Raw genomic sequence first — 21,874 nt, 5'->3', positions numbered from 1 at the left:
ACATTAATTACAGAAACTGTCGACAATGCCATAGACTGGTGAAATGTGCACATTATTTTTTCGCGAAATGCGCACGATTTAATCGTTCTATTTTCTGTCGCCCGGCGTTTCAATTTCCAGTCTTAACTTTTATTAAACCAAGCTTTTCAAGCATTTTGTGACGATTTTCGTCCAAATAAATCTGTCTATTTGTGTATAATCCGATCAGATGGGTAAGTTTTTAGAGAATTTCGATAACTTACAAAGACTTGGTAACATATTTAAATAGGCCTATATGTGTTTTGTATCGTTATTATACTTTAACTAATCTATAAAGCGATGGTTAAATTTGTTGATGAAATTTTGATACAAGGGTTCGTCTCATTGTTGATGAATAATTTTCGTAAGTTGTGTGCACATGCATTTATCATAAAAACTCCCAAACTTCGCATCCGCTCGTTTGGTTGTGGGATTATAATACGTATATATATATATAAAAAAATTGTTTCGTCACCCTGGTTAACCCGCATGGGTGGTAATTTCTGCTCTAACTCGGTTCTCCTACCAGAGACCTGGGAGTTTGAGCACTTGCCTCAAGATCTTAGCTGTTCCTAACAGCACACTTTTCTGCAACTCACCTGAGTTGATTGCTGTCGGTATCTGGGCAAGCAACATTCTATGCGCCGGTGTTATTGCGCCCAGTGCCCAATGACTACTGGAATTACAGTTGGTCTTACATCCCAGCATTTTTCAATCTCTTTTCCAAGAGGGAGATATTTCTCTACCTTTTCTTTTTTTTTGCTGGCTATATTGTAGTCATTGAGTACTGCTATATCTATTATAGTAGCCCTCTTGTTCTCCTTGTCCACCACCACTATATCTAGTTGGTTTGCTAAGACATGCTTGTCAGTCCGGATGTAGAAGTCCTAGAGAATCTTAGCACGGTCATTTTCATTGACCTTACCAGGAGCTTCCCACCAGTGTTGTGGTTTATTAAGGCCATACTCATCCCATAGACTTCTATACACAACACCTGCGACATAATTATGCCCCTCAGTGTATGCTTTTCCTGCTAGCTGCTTGCATCCATTGATGATGTGTTGGATAGGATCAGGTGCATCTTTGCACAGTCTGCATCTAGGATCATCTCTAGTGTGATAGATTTTTGTTTAGAGTTGCCTTGTTGGGAGCACTTGCTCCTGGGCTGCCATGAGTAGCGACTCGGCGTTGGCCGTTTGGTTTCCTTTGTTCAGCCTCATATATGTCTGGCAATGATTGCCAACTTTAGATATTTGTCGGTGGTAAGCACCATGAAGAGGTTTCATGTGCCAGTCAATTTCCTCATCATCAGTGCAAAGCTCCATTGTCAGAGCAGCCGATTGAAAATCAGCTAGCAACTTATCTGAAGTGGCCATGGAGGCTGCATAGGCTTTGATGCTTTGTTCTTCCTTTTTCACTGTCTGCTGTACACTTTTGAGTCCCCTACCGCCATCTTTCCTATCGAGATACAATCTAGTAGTATCAGATTTTGGGTGGAGTGCTCCATGCATAGTCGGCAGTTTATGAGTTGCTATATCCGTTTCCTAGATGGCTTCCTCAGTCCACTTTATTATGCCTGCTGGATATCTTATTACTGGCAGTGCATAGGTATTTATTGCCATGACTTGATTTATGGCATTGAGCTGGCTCCGTAGGACTTGCCGAAGGCATTTCTTGTATTCGGTAATGGCTTTGTGATGTACCTCGGCTTCATAGTTGATGTTGCTTTGCACAATCCCCAAGTACTTGTATCCTTCTTCTATATCTTTGATGGTACCATTTGACATTCTTAGGCCATAGGTGAGCATAGAATGGTCTTTCTTAAGAATTAGCCTTCCACATTTCTCAATACCGAAGGTCATTCCGATGTCCTTGCTATATACCTGAGTGAGGTGTATTAGTGAATCAATGTCCCTTTCTTTGTTAGTGTACAGCTTAATGTCATCCATAGAGAAGAAGTGGTATATATATATATACATGTACATGTATATATATATATATATATATATATATATATAAGGTAGAGAAATATCTCCCTCTTGGAGAAGAAATTGAAAAATGCTGGGATGTAAGAACAACTGTAATCCCAGTAGTCATTGGAGCACTAGGCGCAATAACACCGGCGCGTAAAATGTGGCTTGCCCAAATACCAACAGCAATCAACTCGGGTGAGTTGCAGAAAAGTGCCCTACTGGGAACAGCTAAGATCCTGAGGCGAGTGCTCAAACTCCCAAGTCTCTGGTAGGAGACCCGAGTTAGAGCAGAAACTACCACCCATATGGGTTAACCGGGTTGAGGAATCAATTTTTTTACATATATATAGTAATAGTTATGTAAAACAGTTACACTTAACTTTCAGCTACTTGCAGTTTCATTACTTCTTCTGTCAATCTTCAGGCTGCTACTAAAATTCAAGATGGTGACTCCATCTTGGTAGTCACCAACTTTAGTAGCAGCCTGAAGATTTTTACTTTTTAGTCTAACCGTGTCTGATGAGTGCATCGCACGAAACAAATTTGTAGCACAGTTACTAAAAGTTCACTTTCTTAATATTTTTTTCAAATATATATGTATATATATTGTGGTATTGTTGGTAGATGCTTCTGATAAAGTAGGAGTATAGTAAGCGTGATGCGATCCATGCGATAGGTGACAAGAAACTGTTTATTGACAGGAAAACATAAAGTGGGAAGATAACTTTAAAGTACATAATACAACATCTCTCTTTCTCTGAGAAACATGAACATTGAAAGTGTAACATTTACACAAAGACATATTGATTGGAAAATGATTGTCATAATAATATCAACAATAGTACGTCGACCTACAGAAGTTACAGAACCTTGAGTGCTAGAGTCTGAACCAAAGGTCTGATACGCTGTTGGATTAATAAGTCGAGCTTCACAGGCTGCTGAACCATTTGATCAAGTCTCGATATATAGAGCCCCTTAGGACTGTTCGGTGGCCGTTTAACATCGTCAGCTATATCTTCGATTGGTCATATGTCGATTCGGTTACGATGAATTGAAGTTCCACCCGAGTTTTGGAGAATATAGGACCGAGGAGCATTTGGGGCAGCTGCTGCTTCTTCAGCTACACAGTTTACATCTGGAACGAAGACCAGTTGTCCAGGGTCAAGCAATGACAGTTCTCTGGCGCGGTATCGATTGTCATAGAAGGTCTTGCTTTTCTCTCTCTGGTCCTCCTCCCAAACACAAATGCTTTGGAGATTAGGCTTAGAGACCTCTAGCGTGACGGGGACTGCAAATACATTTGTTCGGAGTTGTCAGCCCATAAGCAGCTTGGCAGGAGATAGTCCATTCTCAAGGGGTGATGTACGATACGCTAGTAATGCAAGATAAGGGTTGGTCTTTGTTTTCAGGATGAACTTTATCATTTGAACGGCTCTCTCAATCGCGCCATTCGATTGCGAGTGCTTTGGCGATCTAGCGATGTGCGTAAAACTATAGCCTGTGATAAACCTTTGAAACTCTATCAAAGAGTACTGGGGCCCATTATCTGAAACCTGTAGCTCAGAAATACCATTGCGTGCAAAGATACTTTCCGTGTGATTACTGGTTTCTAGGCTGTTAAGCTCTTTCAGCATGGCAACCGCGACGTAGTGAGAATAATAATCAACTAGCAATAGATACCAACAGTTTTTAAAATATAATAGATCTCTACCAACACGCTCCCATGGACAAGATGGGAACTCTGATCTCCTCAGTGGCTCCGAAGGAACTCGAGCTAATTTTCAACACAATTCACATTAGCGTACCATTTCCACAATTTGCTGGGACATACCAGGCTACCAAATTGACTTCCTTGCTTGCTCTCTGCACTTAGTAATGCCTAGATGGTCTTGCTGAACTTTCAGTAGCACTTCGAGATGGTCAGCAAGAGGAATGATTATTCGATTGTCGAAAACGAGTAGTCCATCAAATATGGTTATCCTAAAGCAAATCTCAAAGAAAGAACGTACTAATGTCCTTGGAGGTCATATACGCAGGCCACGTCGTATTAACAAAGTGGTGAATTTTGATAACACCTTGTCGTTCTTCTGTGACTCTATGAGTTTGCTGAGTCTCTCATTGGAGGCGGAGTAAAGCAGAGTACTGCGAGCATGATTTTCTACTTCCTCCACGAATGTCCTCCACAGTAGGAGCAGCCTTTGAACAGGAAAGTGCATCAGCCACAATATTTTGTTTCCCAGGAATGTGTTCCATCCGGTACTGGAAGCGTAACATGCGCATGCCAAATAGTTGAATGCGAGCAGGCATTTTGCTAAGTGCAGTGTCACTAAATAAAGAGTTGAGTGGTTTGTGGTCAGTGTGAACACTAACAGTCATGCTTACAATGCAATTTTTGAACTTTTCACATGCCCATACAATGGCGAGGGCTTCCTCTTCAATTATGGCATATCGTTGCTGTGAAAGCTTGCGATGCGGCATAGACTTAACGAAGCAGCGTGTCATCGGGTTGTACTTGTAGTAATGCAGAACCGATGCCATTCCTACATGCATCTACATGTAACTGGATGATAGTTTTGCCGAGTAGGGTGGTATACCACCACCTCTACAGATCGGGACAGCTCGTCTTTGATGTTCGTAAAGGCTTTAGCTTGCCGGTCCCTCCCGTACCACAGACAGTTTTTGCAGAGCAAATCCCTGAGCAGTGTACTGAGACCACCTAGACGCATAGTGAACATACTAAGTTGGTTGGCCATACCAACTTGGGCATACCAACCATAACCAACATGGTTTCGCGAAATCTCGGATGCCCTAGATGGCATCAGGGTTAGGTTTAACGCCACTAGAGCTTATTACATAGCCTAAAAATTTGATGTTGTCACAAGCAAACTGACATTTGGATTCGTGTAGTGTGTTACAAACCTTTTCTGGTTACACACAATTTTTAAATTTATAACTAACTAGAGTGTTGAAATAGATTAATATTACTTATCTTTCTTCCAGATTGATGTTTTTTGGGGTCGCGACAGGCCTGTTAAGCATGAAAGCACAAAACAGATCTGTAATGACCACAAAGAAAAACACCAATCTGGAAGGAAGTTAAGTAACATTAACCTATTCCAACACTCTAGTAAGTTATATATATACATGTATATAAATATATACATGTATATATATATATATACGTACATGTATTTTTCAAAGTATGTCTGTGGATATGCGTGTCATTCTGGCTATGGATCTCAAAATCTTGATATTCAAATTCTGCGTAACGATGGATTTGGGCTCAAGACAAATGCATCATTAAGTTACTTATCCGGACGCTCTACCACTGAGCTAGAACGCCATAGTGATACGATGCTACGAACTCGGTTTTCAAACAACCTTCTGGAACGAATTATGTTCGAGAACCGATGTTCCACTGTACGTTATTAAAAGATATACTGTATGTCGCTGAAAGTTATAAAATTTTGAATTTACATTGGTTTGAAAACCTTTACAGATGTTTTATTTATTTTAAATTTAGTTTTCCTGCTCATAACTTTGTCCTCATGATATAAAGTTTGAAAGTTACAGTTGTTTGAAAAAGTTTGAAAACCTTTACAGTGGTTTTTATTTTTTCTCTTAATTTATTTCAACTACACAAAAAAACTTCTCTCATGATATGTAGTTTCAAAGTTATAATGGCTTATATGTTGTTATATGTTAAATACAAATCAATTTTCGGTCAAAAGACGTTTTTATTACCCGGGCAATGCCGGGTAGCACAGCTAGTATATGTATATATCTACATATATGTACATATATATGTACATACACATGTACATATATACATGAGAAGGCATGTATATCTATTCCTAAAATATTGGACGCAAAACAAACATACAATGTACGAAGCATTCTTTACAACCATGTGGTCTTTTCTTTTGTTCCATGGGTCATTTCAAATGTCCTTAGTTGAGAACTGAGAGCGCTGTAAAATTATGATGGCACATGATAGTAATCCAATAATACATTGTGGCATTAATTTTCGCATTTATAAAGTGGTTTCCACGTATGGAAAATAAGAATTTCTGCAAGGCTTCTGCACACAGCTAAAAAGATTTGAAATAATATTCGACTGACATAATATAGCAAATATATGTAATGATAATGACATAATGACGACAAATATAGCAGCTTCAAATAGTTGCTTCAAATATAACAGAAGATACATGAATATCTTTCTCTGTCTACCACGTAATGTGAGAACGTTGGTGATCATATTTCTCCCCCAGCTATTATCACCATGACTTTATAACCTGTTGGGTGTTTTTATATAGACACCATCGCTAGCTACCTGACCTTTGGTTCACAAAGGAGCTCCTCCATCCTTTGTCAGGTTTTGTTTTTCAGTCCTGCAGGGTTGCTAACCACCCTCTTTATCCACACTGAAAAGCAGACAGGGAGCTGGTTTAGCTGATAACCCGACCAGATTTGGCATAAGACTAATTGTGGTTGGATGCTCTTCCTAACACCACTAATAGTCCTTGTGTGACTCAAACCACTGAACTATTTATTATAAGCCCTAGCCACTGGACCATTGATGCTCATATACATGGAAATACTAGAATGAAGTTATATAAAACATTCTGTTTATACAGTTACATGAATTCAATAATTCATGAGTTCATCACATTAAAACTATTAGTTGCAGAAGGTTTTAGAGGAGCTGAAACCTTCATTGACACGACTCCAGAAATACACCAACTTTATACGCTTTAAACTAGAATGCCACTATACTACAGCAAGTAGGAATAATGAGCTAGATAGATCAACCAGATAGCTAACTATCTGAAAATTGTCTGTAGCTAGCTATCCGAAAAGCTATCTAAAAATCAGATAGCTATCAGAAAATGGTTTTTTGATGTCAACAATGTTGATGTGTACCAAAATGGTTGAATGGCAGCAACACGCCTTTTCGATGAAAATGTGATTCGGACCGTAAGGGTCATAAATTGGTATGTTCAATAGCCATAGGCCTCTTTCTCTATTAACGTGATAAAATATGATAAGTGGTATTCGCTCGCCGTGCCTGACCTTTTCACTAAGAATCACTCAATGTTCCTCACGTTGTATCTAGCCAGATAGCTAGCTATCTGCCTAGATAGCTAGCTAAAAGCTCACAAACATAGTTATCAGGCTGAACTCTATCATAATGGCAGAAAATGAAAAAACTAAAAAGTCAATTGCCGAGTTGTAATGTTAAGTTGGACCACCAGATCTCAATCGAAATGTAATCTTTGGATACAAACAAAACGGTGTTATTAATAGAGGCATGAACAGCTTGAAGCTAACACAATGTACGTATACTAAGCACGTATACTACGTATGCGTACGTATACTATATACGTACGCACTTACCTCTGCCTAATAGGTTAGATGCAAACTAAACAAACCGTTGGCTGAATGGTATCGGTTAGCAGTTGGGCTCCCATGGTAGATATGTTTGGTTGATCTGTGGCATCATCATGTACTTCAACAGGGACAGTCGTAGGACAATATTTCAATGACACCGGGACACTTATCAAGGTGTCGAAACTCATTAATGAACATCAACAAAACACAAAAATGAAAAAGTTTTAATGTTTACCTTTAGGTGCGGACTTTTCTGACGCAACCCCGATTAACGCTACAATTTTTCAGTTACTTTGATAAGTTTCAACACATTGCTTTCACTAATACAATACTTTTATGTCATATGCTACAGGTATCTAAATAGTTAAGTCTCAAACTCTGTGTGTAATTTAGTTTTTCCATTTACAACCATTTAAATATTGGAATGAAGAACCTGTAGCGCAGAGGATTTGATCTCGGAACCTTCAGTTCACCATACGAATGCCTTACCAATTTATCTACACGAGATTGATGGGTTAAATTAGTGCTGTGCGATATGACACCACATGCCAAAACGATATATTGGCCCTGTGAGCTATCGATATCGTTCAGTATCGAAACTTTGGAGTAATGCTCTCAAAGGCTATGCTCTCGATATAGATTATTGTGACATTTCACTAAAAAAACGGAAATACAAGGGCGATAATCGTGTCCAAATACAAAAAGATTAAGAGTTGTCTTTTTTCTCTAACTTTATTTAAGAAACTTTTATGAAACTTTTTTTACCTCGCCGGTTCGTTTCTAGAGGATTCTCAACGATAAAGGAAATCCACGGACGCGCAAAAAAATTTTCAGAAACTAGTGCTGTGCCGATATTGAGTCACGAAAGCCGGCGATAATTGATGTTGGTTTTGCCAATTAAACACATATATTTATCATCTTGACATGATATCGAAAACGCTGATATACTCGATTACATAATCGACCTACAAAACGCCTCAAAATGATATCGTCCCACACAAAATCGCCACCTATCGTGCAATATCGTTTTATCGTGCAGCACTAAGTTAAATGGGTGATATATGTTGCTACGCAGGTGAAAATATGCTACCGCTCTCCGTTACGGCGCAACATTATTTTATGCCTGCTCCTGTTGAAAGCAAATAGTAAGCTCTTATTGGTAAGCTTACTTAAATTAGCCTTTGGCAATGTGCCAGGCTAATGGCAAGTGACAGGCAACTACATTACCTCTCATTGTTTATAAGCTGATTTTTAATACCCAGTTGCAACACCGGAAATTCCACTAGTACAAGTCAAGTGAATACAGTTAAGCCAATGGCTAATGAGGTGATCGATAATTATGTAAACCAATAATTATGCTCATTGTTACGACAACTTCCCTAACCACAAGTCGAGATTGCAGAGAATTTCAACATTGAGCGAATTATATAAAAATGATAGCAATTTTACGACAGCGTTAAGCTACTCAGTTGACATTTTTTCCAAAAAAACAATAACCTGAAGATACCCAACAACATGAGTTAAGCTCAACCCTTGAATATCTCTAGCCCCGACTCATGCCCTCCATGCACGCTTGACCATTGCCAACTCATGATTGCCTCCTGGTGTTCTTCAGGAACATATGCAACTCTCTCTCATTTTCTTCTAACTCGGCGTTAGTTTCATAATTCTAACGAATCTAGCCTCTGTTCTTGACAAAGTGAATAAAAAATGTATTTTATTAAAGATAACTTTAGTCAAAAGTATAAGCCAATATCATTAATTTATATACCATTGCCTGGAAGTAATAGAATTTTTATAAAATCTTATGTACAATTGATCGGTTGTAATTATATATACCAATAATAACAATAATGCACAAAGTTGTTTTGCATAGCGATGCAAAGCTGTATCACTCGATGCAAGTTTTTTCTGCCACGGCTGGGGTCTACATGGAGTACTCAACCTCTGTATCCACATAGTCCTTTAGATTATACTTAGGGGCGTCATAGTGTGTGTCCTTGACCCCCTTATCCTCTGTCACATGGTGTCCATTAGCATACTCGTCAGCCACTTCTTGACTGCTCTTGGGAATATCGTACTGCATCCCATTCGAAACGTTACCGCAGCTTTGCGAGTGATTAGGCATATGCTGTGGACTTTCGTAAAGGTATGTATCATCATCGACGGGCAGGGGGCTCCTCATTACCGGCTCAGGAACATCATAGTGATCGGGTATCACAGTTGGGACAGGTGCTTTAAAATCCGACACATCAGCATAAATGTGCTTCTGTTGCATGTAGCCATCGGGTGTGTACGACCCGCATTCATCCAAGTATCTGCTCTTCAAAGTCGATTGTTCATTGGCCTTTTCATCATTACTCATATTTTCCATAGACTCAGATTGCATCAGCGGTGAATGCATGTACCTCTGGTTTGAGACGGCTAGTGGAGTATCATTAGCTGTAATAAAGACAGCTAATTCAAACTTTGTACCCTATACACACCCTATACACACCCTATACACAGGTGCGGTGAATTGCTCGTTTAACCATTTCATAACAGAAGGAAACAAAAACCGTAAATGACAGTTATGCTGTGCATAATTACACAATCCTCTACGCTCTTACAGAACATGCCTTAAAACCTCTATTTGAACGCCATGGTGCTGCATTTTCCAACCCTTCCCCTATAGTGGCGTTCTATTAAAGGTTGACTTGCAACAAAATTCAAATTACAGTTATTTGGTATCAAAAGATTCACCATGTCTTACTCTGCTGTGTTGTAAGTGCAAAATATGGGGGAATGTGATTACAAGCTCTTAAAAGCTAAACAACAAACAATTAATCGCCGCCATCACGAGACCGCCGTAAATTAGAATCTCTTTCCAAAACGGCTCAAATGGGACGTAGTTGTACAAGATGGCTTCTGTTTACACTTTCACGCACCCTCATCCGTCGAAATATTTTCACAAATATACTTCACACATTCAATAAAACCATGTATATTGTTCTTACGCGTCTATTTCATCGTCATTGTAATGCTGTATTGCGTCACTTTCAGCACTGATATCTTATAACTTACCGTAAAAAATCGTTTAATTTTTTAACCTTAAGTCGAAGGAGTGCATATCATTGTCTGATAATCATGTCGAGCCTGTTGGTCACCTGTGATAATCGAAAAATGCTGCAGAAACTATTTGCGAAGTATGGGTCACATGATCAGATTACGACTAGACGATTAGACCAAGCCGAAACAAAACTGTAAAGTAGCGAGCGTCTATATTTGATACGGGGTCATAGTCAAGTGTTTGTCATAAACTAGTGCTACGATAAGTTTTATATTGAGCCTTTTATTGGCCTTTCAATTTACGTGAGAACATCACTTGACAAAACAATAACCAAATGTAATGACTACGTCAGAGAAATAAACTGATTCCAATCTACGGAGGCTTTTCGTTTTTGAGCTTTTAAGAGCTTATAATCACATTTCCACATATTTAGCACCTACAACACAACAGAGTAAGACATGGTGAATCTTTTGATACCAAATAAATGTAATGTGAATTTTGTTGCAAGTCAACCTTTAAAGGCGACGTTCAAATAGAGGTTTTACGTTAACTAGCATGTATAAACAGGCATTGGAGTCTAGGCTATACATTAGAACTTGGCCTCTGTGTTATGCTAGTCTACATTCTACCGGTGCTGGTAGCAGACGCTTATTTAGCAGACGCTTATTCTCGAATCTTCTCTAATTTAAGCTAAACTTTGCAACAGATTATAAATTGACCACCATTACCGCACTTCAAATATATACAATGATAGGAATTGTTCCTCCTTCGATGAAGTAATAGTCACGAGTTTCTATACTGACAGAGGAAATCAAAGGTGATCATGTTTCCTAAATTCTAACAGAGGCCGTACTCAAGCCAAAATAGGACCTGAGAAACTGATTGTTTTACCTAAGTGCTATTGCGAGCGATTTACAATGCTGACTTACTTTAAAACTAAAATTTGAGAGCTTAAAGCACATGAATTATATAAATTTTTGACATATATTTCAATACATCAGAGTCTTGGCTTTCGAATGAGCCTATATTCAATACACAAAGAATAATAGAACTATAAAAAACAGGGTATCAAAAGTATGTCCTGCAATAAAAAACACTTGGTTGGGTTCCCGCAATGTGATGTCCTAATTATTATTTAGCCTTAGGTAGTCGATCCCTTTCGCTGCCATTGAGGCTGCGCTTTTCTGTGACAATCGGTGCTCTTAAACCCAGAGAGCGTTAATAATAAACTAGGATTCTAGATAATCAACAATACCTGGGATGGTGTTAACGCCGACCAATACAAACACATGTTCTGGGTTAATTAATTATGCTTCAATAAATATACTGTCGTTGATAAAGGTAATGAAATCGCATCGATTAAATTGTGACCTGCAGTGGCATCGCCCTGGGACTATATATGTCAAGTGCACTTTCGCGAGATCACGCAGTGCTTGAAATTAATTAGTCTCTGTTGTGCCCCTCAACATCACAATAAAAAGAGAGGGCTAGTGCATAATATCATCGGGAAAACATAGTATGGTGCTTGGAATCTGAATCTTGGAATTTCTTTGTCATCTTCATTGGTTCTCTGGAGTTGTCCTACCTTCTTCTGCCACTAGCGTCATTATCGTAGTTGATAAATATAAACGGTAAGCAATAAAATAAGCGGTAAGAGCACAAAACACCGAATATTAAAATTGGGACGTCACAATTTTCGAGGCTATACCATAAACATTTCTGCGGTAGAGCTCTGAGGAAATCCTATAAACACCAACCATTGTCTGTCTCACCATGTCAAACAATGGCTCATTTGAAAGCCAAGATATTGAAGAACCTGAATAAGCTGAAACAGTGCTTATGTAATTGATGTGCTTTAACAGTCATAAGGTTTTATGAAAATAGTTTTAATTTGAAATAACTTTAAATTATTTTTTTACTTTAGCAGACAGTAAAAATTACAACATGCTAGTCTTTGATAATAACTGCATAACACTCACTACCTGCAGTTGAAACTTTTGAAGATTAACATTTTCATTTGTCCGAGAAATATGCTGAATGATAAACCTCAGAGGCAAAACATCGTTAGAACGATATTTGCCATGTTTTGCCTGTTTCCAAGTATCACGATGTTATCAAGAAACGATTTTCCGAAAATGGAAATGCCGTGCTATACAATATCACCAGTTCTACGCACCAGTGAATGCAGCTTTGGGGTTGTCTCCCACATCCACATACACATTCACGTTGCCTTCCAAGCCCAGATCTTCGCATGTCGCGTACGGATTGTCATCCCTGTTGAGGTCATTTGTGCATGCTCGGCCAACATAGCAGGGGTTAGCAAGGCTATGTGCCAGAGGAAGGTTGTTTTTATCCCTCCTATAAACACATAAACTCTTAATACAAAACATCCATGACGGCTAATAATAGACAGTAGGATGACACAACTCCATTCTATTCTCCCAATATACCGCAAAACCTGTATTTGGATGTCACCTTTATTTGAATACCACCTCTATTTGAACGCTATCTCTATTTGAGCGCCATTGGGGGAAGGGTTGAAAAATGGAGGGTCACACTGTAATTGAATGCCACTTGCATTTGAACACCACTTGCATTTGACTGCCACTATTTGACATTATTAATCTTTGCGAACTCATAATAACAAGTGATCAGTAGAACAGTGTCCACAAAACCGTACTAATAATGATTTGATTACATCAATAACAATTAATTTGTTTGTTGTTTCTGTTCGTATCGAGGTCCGTTTTCCAACTCCAAGTCTTACAGTAAGAAAACGGACTTCGATACGCTGATACAGAGTCGATATAGACTTCAATCGATATATACTTCAATCGATATAGACTGATATGCAGAGGCTAGAAACGAAAAGAATCTTTACGGTTTGTTCGTTAAAACTTTGAAAGCAACACCGCAAAAATAATTAGTATCTGTATCAGGCTAATAGTAGTTCCTATTTCAACGTTTTACTTCATTGGAACGTCACACCTAATAAAGGGCTACTCTAAGGGAAGGGTTAAAAAACAGAGCGCCATGACGTTCAAATAGAGGTTTTACGGTAATTCTATTATTAGCCAGATAAACCCAAGCAGTATTACTGACTGAGGCCTATTCTTGCAGCTGAATATATGTGTTAGCAACTCTCGATCAGGTTGATTGTTAGGATGAGTCTAATTTATAATGCAGAACAATCGAGTCGAGATGCATAGCAATCGAGTTGAAATGCATAGCAATCGAGTTGAAATGCATAGCAATCGAGTTGAAATGCATAGCAATCGAGTTGAACTGTATAACAATCGAGTTGAAATGCATAGCAATCGAGTTGAAATGCAGAACAATCGAGTCGAAATGCATAGCAATCAAATTTAAATGCATAGCAATCGAGATGAAATGCATAGCAATCAAATTTAAATGCATAGCAATCGAGTTGAAATGCATAGCAATCGAGTTGAAATGCATAGCAATCGAGTTGAAATGCATAGCAATCGAGTTGAAATGCATATCAATCGAGTTGAAATGCATAGCAATCGAGTTGAAATGCATAGCAATCGAGTCAAAACGCATAGCAATCGAGTCGAAATACATAGCAATCGAGTCGAGATGCATAGCATTTGAGTCGAAATGCATAGCAATCAAGTCGAGATGCATAGCAATCGAGTCGAGATGCATAGCAATCGAGTCGAGATGCATAGCAATCGAGTCGAGATGCACAGCAATCGAGTCGAAATACATAGCAATCGAGTCGAGATGCATAGCAATCGAGTCGAGATGTATAGCAATCGAGTCGAGATGCATAGCAATCGAGTCAAAATGTATAGCAATCGAGTCGAGATGCATAGCAATCGAGTCGAGATGCATAGCAATCGAGTCGAGATGTATAGCAATCGAGTCGAGATGCATAGCAATCGAGTCAAGATGTATAGCAATCGAGTCGAGATGCATAGCAATCGAGTCGAGATGCATAGCAATCGAGTCAAGATGCATAGCAATCGAGTCGAGATGTATAGCAATCGAGTCGAGATGTATAGCAATCGAGCCGAGATGCATAGCAATCGAGTCGAGATGCATAGCAATCGAGTCGAGATGCATAGCATTTGAGTCGAAATGCATAGCAATCGAGTCGAGATGCATAGCAATCGAGTCGAGATGCATAGCATTTGAGTCGAAATGCATAGCAATCGAGTCGAGATGCACAGCAATCGAGTCGAGATGCATAGCAATCGAGTCGAGATGCATAGCAATCGAGTCGAGATGCATAGCAATCGAGTCGAGATGCATAGCAATCGAGTCGAGATGCATAGCAATCGAGTCGAAATGCATAGCAATCGAGTCGAGATGCACAGCAATCGAGTCGAGATGCATAGCAATCGAGTCGAGATGCATAGCAATCGAGTCGAGATGCATAGCAATCGAGTCGAGATGCATAGCAATCGAGTCGAAATGCATAGCAATCGAGTCGAAATGCATAGCATTCGAGTCGAAATGCATAGCAATCGAGTCGAAATGCATAGCAATCGAGTCGAGATGCATAGCAATCGAGTCGAGATGCATAGCAATCGAGTCGAGATGCATAGCAATCGAGTCGAGATGCATAGCAATCGAGTCGAGATGCATAGCAATCGAGTCGAGATGCATAGCAATCGAGTCGAGATGCATAGCAATCGAGTCGAGATGCATAGCAATCGAGTCGAGATGTATAGCAATCGAGTCGAGATGCATAGCAATCGAGTTGAGATGCATAGCAATCGAGTCGAGATGCACAGCAATCGAGTCAAGATGCACAGCAATCGAGTCGAGTTGCATAGCAATCGAGTCGAGATGCATAGCAGTCGAGTCGAAATACATAGCAATCGAGTCGAGATGCACAGCAATCGAGTCGAGATGCATAGCAATCGAGTCGAGATGCATAGCAATCGAGTCGAGATGCATAGCAATCGAGTCGAGATGCATAGCAATCGAGTCGAGATGCATAGCAATCGAGTCGAGATGCACGTTAAGCTGAGAAACAGAGCAATGAAGATGAGTAAAATGACAAACCTCCGTTTAAGAAAAATTACAATGATGAGAATAGCAATGATGAGAAAGAGTGCTGCAATGAGGCCGACAGAGATGCTCGCTGTCTTTTTACTTTGGGAGTCGTCTTCATCTGCAATCCATGTACAAATTGGAGAATTGAGACTTCTGCATATAAAGTTACAAGCTGCAGATTTAACTTGTAATTATATTATATTAAATATAATTTGATTATATTAAATTATTACTATTAAATTATAGTAAATCATAAACCGAAAAATTAGAACTACAACTCTGGCAATTAGATCCTATAAAATATTCCCAATAAAGTGAATATCGTCTCTTAACTAATAATAACACAGCGTGTTCTAAGGAGTTCTTGAACTTACATGGTCACTATCAATATTATAACCCGCGGTAAGAACAGGCATGAATTTGCATTTTTTAAAACATCCGGCTTCTCATTCGTCTCAACACAACAGCTTTTGCACATTTATAAAAAGAAGCAATTGGACCTTCAGACTGAAGCACACTAGAGATGAAACTGAATGGTTGCAAAAGGCTAGTACCAGTATCAACTTTACAAAGCTTACTGGAGGTGTCAGGCACGAGTATAATCTATCATCCTTAAATTTAATTTATTAAAAAAATTTTATTACGATTTATTATGATGTATGCAATATAAATTGTATAATTTGCGTGGTATTAGTTCTTCATGATTTTATTTCACAAACAAATTTAACCAGAATGGTGTTATATTACTCTAGCGTGACTAAGTGTTCATCTTCGAGTCAAACTAATGTCCTTCATCGTGTTTGTATATCGTTTTAAAATGTATTCTCCGACGATCTACTAGCAAATCATGACAAATCTGCGGGTGAAAACATCAAGTACTTTTAATATACACAAATTCATCAGCATTCACCACTAGCATTCACTCGATATTTCACCAGGATGTTTCAGCCTTGACACAACTCTTATAACTGAGCAAAACATTGTAGATAATCTGCTAGCCTTTGTCAACATGTAGCAGTGTTGAAAACTTCTAGAGTATAATTGATTACCTGAAGTCACGAGTCCAACCTCAGAATGATCACCTATCTTGTCCGAGTTCCCGTCACTATCTCCCACATCTATAAGGGGCTGGGGAGGAGCAGGTACCTCACTAGTTGTCTCTGTATATATATATATATATATATATATATATATATATATATATATATATATATATATATATATATATATATATATAAGAGTGGTTAACTGCAGTAGTACACTAAAGAGTTCACGCTGGATGTCATTTAAACATTTAGAACAGTGCAAACAAGTGTGCAATTGACATGGATAAACCTTCCCTGACTAATGTAAATATTGTTGGCGTCATAAGGCATCTTTATTCGTCAAATTGTGCTATATTAATCAATTTTAAATTTTAAACATTTCTAACATTTTAAAATATTTTTATAGAGTTCTAAGCATTTTTACTGCAGTTGGCGGAAGCAATGTTTCGGCCATGAGCAAGACAGGTTACTATGACAACACTATGCTTACTCTATGACAACACTATGCTTGAGGTTACTATGTTGTTCATGTTATAGGCTGAGTCTGTGTTGGTGCAAAGGCGCTAAGGCGTTAAGGCTATGTAGTAGAGAGACAACACGTTATTAAAGTGTGTGATACACAGATGTTAATATAGCTTCCTGGTGCTTTAAATGTTAACAAAATATGACTGACTCCTACAGTGTCCAGTGGGAACCACTATGGATCAGCGACTACCATACTAGGTTTTCAAGTCTATTCATCAGCAGACAGTGCACAAGTACCAAGCTGTTGGATAAAAAGGCAAAGCTGGTTAAAAATGAATGTGCACAAAATTTTAGCAGAATTTATCAAAAATTGGCAGTTATTTTTCTATCATTTACGATTGTTTTGGTTGCTTGCGGTGATCTGACTGCCAGACTGCTTTAAGATCAAAATCGATTAAACTTGATCGCGGTTAAATGCTCAAGAAAAAAAAATGATGTCATTAGTTGCTATCGTTGCTATGGTCGACATTGGATATTGCGTAGAAATTACAGCGATACGTGTCGCTATTCTATCGGTCTCTTTGCCACTATAAACATCATCATAATCATACATTCACTTCAATTCTGAGCGTTTTATCCGCGATCAAGTTTGGTTGATTTTAATCTTGAAACATCCAGTCAGTCAGACCACATCAAAACATCAAAAACAATAGCAAATGATGGAAAAATACTCACAATTGTTGATAATTCTACTAAAGTTTTGTGTAAGTTTATTTTTATTGCGCGTGATTAGTTAGTAAACACGAGTAAACCAATCATAACTCCTTCACAATTTTAGGCACATCACTGTAGTTTTTGACTAGGTTGGAGTACACAAAGGTTTGTGAAAACTGTGTTGGCTAGAATTTACTGATAGTCGGGAAGTGCATGAAAGAAGATGCAACATGAAAAGCTGTGGCGAGAGACTTTTATAAATAGTTTGAGATTTTTAGGTTTCGATAACGGAAAGCTTACGTAAACCACATACGATGGCGATATGCCAAACTTGTTTGATTTGATTTATTTTGGAGTCATCAGTGCTGCAGAAAGCGACTAGTAGCAGATAACTCCAAGTGTATGGATACGTATAGCTTTCAACGAACATTTCTAGAGAACCTCCATTACTTAATAGCTTAAGTTTTCTACGTTTGTCAAGCGGAAGGAATCCAAAGGCACCCTCAATGGAAGCATAGCGTGTGAGCATCTAACATAGGGCAAAAGAAAAACAAAGCAGCCAAGCAGCGATTAGTGTTGGTTTGGTGTTAACTGACATGAGGGTAAAGTAAGGGCATGAGCGCTTCGGTTCAGAGAACTACGGGGAGGTCACGGAGAGATTCATGCGAAACCTACTCAACATTGTTTGCGGAACTCCTAGAGTAGTTGCAGTAGTAGTAGTGTAAACCGGTTTGGACACTACTGTCACTGGTTCAACAGACGTCGTGGTAACCGCTGATGTCATTATAGATGTGGAAAGCGTGGATGTTGTAAGAGGATTGCTTGTAGTTAGCAACGCTGCTTGTGGGGCTGCAAGTTTCCAAGGTTATGAAGAACACAGTCTAACTAGCTAAGCAGAATGTTGAGCAAGGTACATAATCTTTTGGAATTCTTAGTTTAAAGAGTACTTCTGAGCTATATAGCAATAGAGAGTAGTACTTCTAAACTATATAGCAAAATAGAATAGACACAAATGAGCAGATTAAGCAAGCATGACAGTTTAGTAAAAAGCCCAAGTGGAATATATTTAAGTCTCTAGAGGAGAACCAGACAACTAAAGACTATACTAACTGGTTGAAGGTGTGGTAGAAGGGGGAGCAGTGGACCGAGGCAGTGTGGGCTTCGTAGTAGGCTTGATAGTTGTAGGTACTGTAGTTGTTGTTGTGGTAGTTGTTGTGGTTGTTGTGGTTGTTGTGGGCAACTTCTCTGTAAAGTATGCGCATAGTGTTATGTTTCTCAATAACTTGAAGTTTATAATGTGGTTATTTCTAAGGTTTGAAATACTGAGTTCTTCCAGTGCTTAAATAACAGTAGTAGTTTATTCGTAACTTGAGATTAGATTAACTTGAGATAAGTACAGAATGTGATTTCATTTACGTGTATATAGCAATTTGTTAGCTTTATAGCTAGAAAAAGCATAAGTTTTAAATATGAACTTACACAAAATTTTAGTAGATTTTAATAGAATATATCGTTATTTTTCTATCAGATACGATTGTTTTTGACGTTTGAGGTGATCTGTTTGCCAGGATGCTTCAAGATTAAAATTGACAAGACTTTATTAAAACTAGATTAGAACGCTCAGAAGAACAATAAATGCCAAAATGATGTCACTAGTATTGCGGCTGCTTGTCACTCTCACTATTGATAATGCTATATCATTGCTATAGGTGATATCGGCTATTGTATTCAAGTTGCAGCGTTAGACGTCTCTATTCTGTCCGTCCTCTGAACCGAAGTGTAACTGTAGACGTCATAATTACACTTGTACTTCAACTTGAGAGTTTTAACAGTCAGATCATCTCAAACACCAAAAACAATTGCAAATGATAGAAAAATACAGATACTTTCTCTTAAAATCTACTAATATTTTGTGTAAGTTTATCTTTGAGACGTTAGTATTTTTAAGAAAACTGCCAAGCTGCAAATTTGCATATGACACATAGTTACATGTACTAGACACATAGTCACATGTACTAGCCCCATAGTCACATGTACTAGTCCCATAGTCACATGTACTAGTCACATAGTCACATGTACTAGTCACATAGTCACATGTACTAGTCACATAGTCACATGTACTAGTCACATAGTCACATGTACTAGTCACATAGTCACATGTACTAGTCCCATAGTCACATGTACTAGTCACATAGTTACATGTACTAGTCCCACAGTCACATGTACTAGTCACATAGTCACATGTACTAGCCCCATAGTCACATGTACTAGTCCCATAGTCACATGTACTAGTCACATAGTCACATGTACTAGTCACATAGTCACATGTACTAGTCACATAGTCACATGTACTAGTCACATAGTCACATGTACTAGTCCCATAGTCACATGTACTAGTCACATAGTTACATGTACTAGTCCCACAGTCACATGTACTAGTCACATAGTCACATGTACTAGTCCCATAGTCACATGTACTAGTCACATAGTCACATGTACTAGTCACATAGTCACATGTACTAGTCACATAGTCACATGTACTAGTCACATAGTCACATGTACTAGTCAACTAGTCACATGTACTAGTCAACTAGTCACATGTACTGGACACATAGTCACATGTACTAGGCACATAGTTACATGTACTAGTCACATAGTCACATGTACTAGTCACATAGTCACATGTACTAGTCACATAGTCACATGTACTAGTCACATAGTCACATGTACTAGTCAACTAGTCACATGTACTGGACACATAGTCACATGTACTAGGTACATAGTTACATGTACTAGTCACATAGTCACATGTACTGATCACATAGTTACATGCACTAGTCACATAGTCACATGTATTAGTCACATAGTCACATGTACTAGTCACAACATAGTCACATGTACTAGTCACATAGTCAAATGTACTAGTCACAACATAGTCACATGTACTGGGTCACATAGTCACATGTACTAGTCACATAGTTACATGTACTGATCACATAGTCACATGTACTAGTCACATAGTCACATGTATTAGTCACATAGTCACATGTACTAGTCACATAGTCACATGTACTAGTCATATGTACAATTTGTATTTGTCATAACAACTAGAGCGGACAACTCTAAAACACAATATTTTACCCCTTACCATACTGACAAGCGAATGAATACGTTCTTCCGATATGCCATGTGTCACCACAGCCGACATCAACCCACTTCCAATTGTACGAGCGCCTCATATAAACGCAGTCCTGTCCTGTGATGTCATTTGGCTCTCCAGGTTTCCAGTAGGACCAGGAGAGACTCGAGTCTACAAATGAACAAGATGAGACATATAGGCACACTAACACTGCAGATGGAAAGTTTGGCTAGTTATTGGTAACTGATACATAGAACACCCAACGACAGGTCGACTAGCAGATCTTTGGCCAAGCGTATGAAAGAGAAATATCAGACAATGAGCACCGTGAGGACCATTGAGCGACTCTCAGTGGAAAGGCCAGGCACGGCGAGCGAATACTACTTATCATACTTTTATCACAATAATGGAGAAAGAGGCCTATGGCCATTAAACATACCGTTTTATGACCCTTACGGTATGAATCACTTTTTCCCAAAGAAATTGCTGCCTTCACGTTGCTGCCATGCGACCATTTTGGTACACGCCAACATTGTTGACATTTATCAAGAGACAATTTTCTTTTTGTCACATGGTATATTCTGTTCTGCATGCCAAGATGGCATATTCTCATACCCACCATGTAACAAAATACAGAACTAAGAGCTGAAAATGTGCTGTCCGATCTTGAGCCTACCTTGGTTGCCCGGACCCTCATCCCACAGCCACCTTCCCTCAACGCTTCTGTCGTGAAGTCCAAGCCAGAAGCCCTGCTTGTCATAGACAGATTTTAGGTTATTTTCCAGGACGCTGACAAGCCAGGTGTGTTTCCTGAAATCCAAAATGAAGCTCGGGAAATGCCCCTCTTACAATAAGGTTGATATTCTGATGTAAATTAAACATCAACCCCCTTACTGCAATTTATACTTGTTGATAAATAGATTTAAGTGACCAATATATTAAGAATGTTCTACCGATAGCTCTCAGATAGCGCTCAACGCTATGTTTAGGTCTAGTCAAGCCAGATGTTAGTAGCAAAAATGTACAAACAATGCAGACACACGGCATC

At 38.7% G+C, this 21,874-nt stretch overlaps 1 protein-coding gene across 3 annotated transcripts in view; it reads right to left on the bottom strand.

Annotated features, from left to right (window-relative positions):
- Positions 1–9,085: 9,085 nt before the first annotated feature.
- Positions 9,086–21,874, bottom strand: part of LOC137403791 (uncharacterized) — a 29,033-nt gene continuing 16,244 nt past the window's right edge. For 2 of the 3 annotated variants that reach the window (XM_068089837.1, XM_068089835.1), the window contains exons 4-11: positions 21,503–21,636; positions 20,836–20,997; positions 18,798–18,932; positions 18,363–18,536; positions 16,512–16,622; positions 15,472–15,580; positions 12,611–12,792; positions 9,086–9,827 (exon numbers count right to left, since the gene is read on the bottom strand). In XM_068089837.1, coding sequence (XP_067945938.1) covers positions 9,313–9,827; positions 12,611–12,792; positions 15,472–15,580; positions 16,512–16,622; positions 18,363–18,536; positions 18,798–18,932; positions 20,836–20,997; positions 21,503–21,636 — 1,522 coding nt within the window. In that variant the 3' untranslated portion in view covers positions 9,086–9,312. The remainder of the gene's footprint in view (positions 9,828–12,610; positions 12,793–15,471; positions 15,581–16,511; positions 16,623–18,362; positions 18,537–18,797; positions 18,933–20,835; positions 20,998–21,502; positions 21,637–21,874) is intronic. The other variant, XM_068089838.1, reaches the window with a different exon arrangement.

Source organism: Watersipora subatra, chromosome 9 (assembly GCF_963576615.1).
Source record: "Watersipora subatra chromosome 9, tzWatSuba1.1, whole genome shotgun sequence".
NCBI lineage: Eukaryota > Metazoa > Bryozoa > Gymnolaemata > Cheilostomatida > Watersiporidae > Watersipora > Watersipora subatra.
The sequence above is the reverse complement of the archived record's forward strand: the minus strand, read 5'-3'. Positions and strand labels throughout refer to the sequence as shown.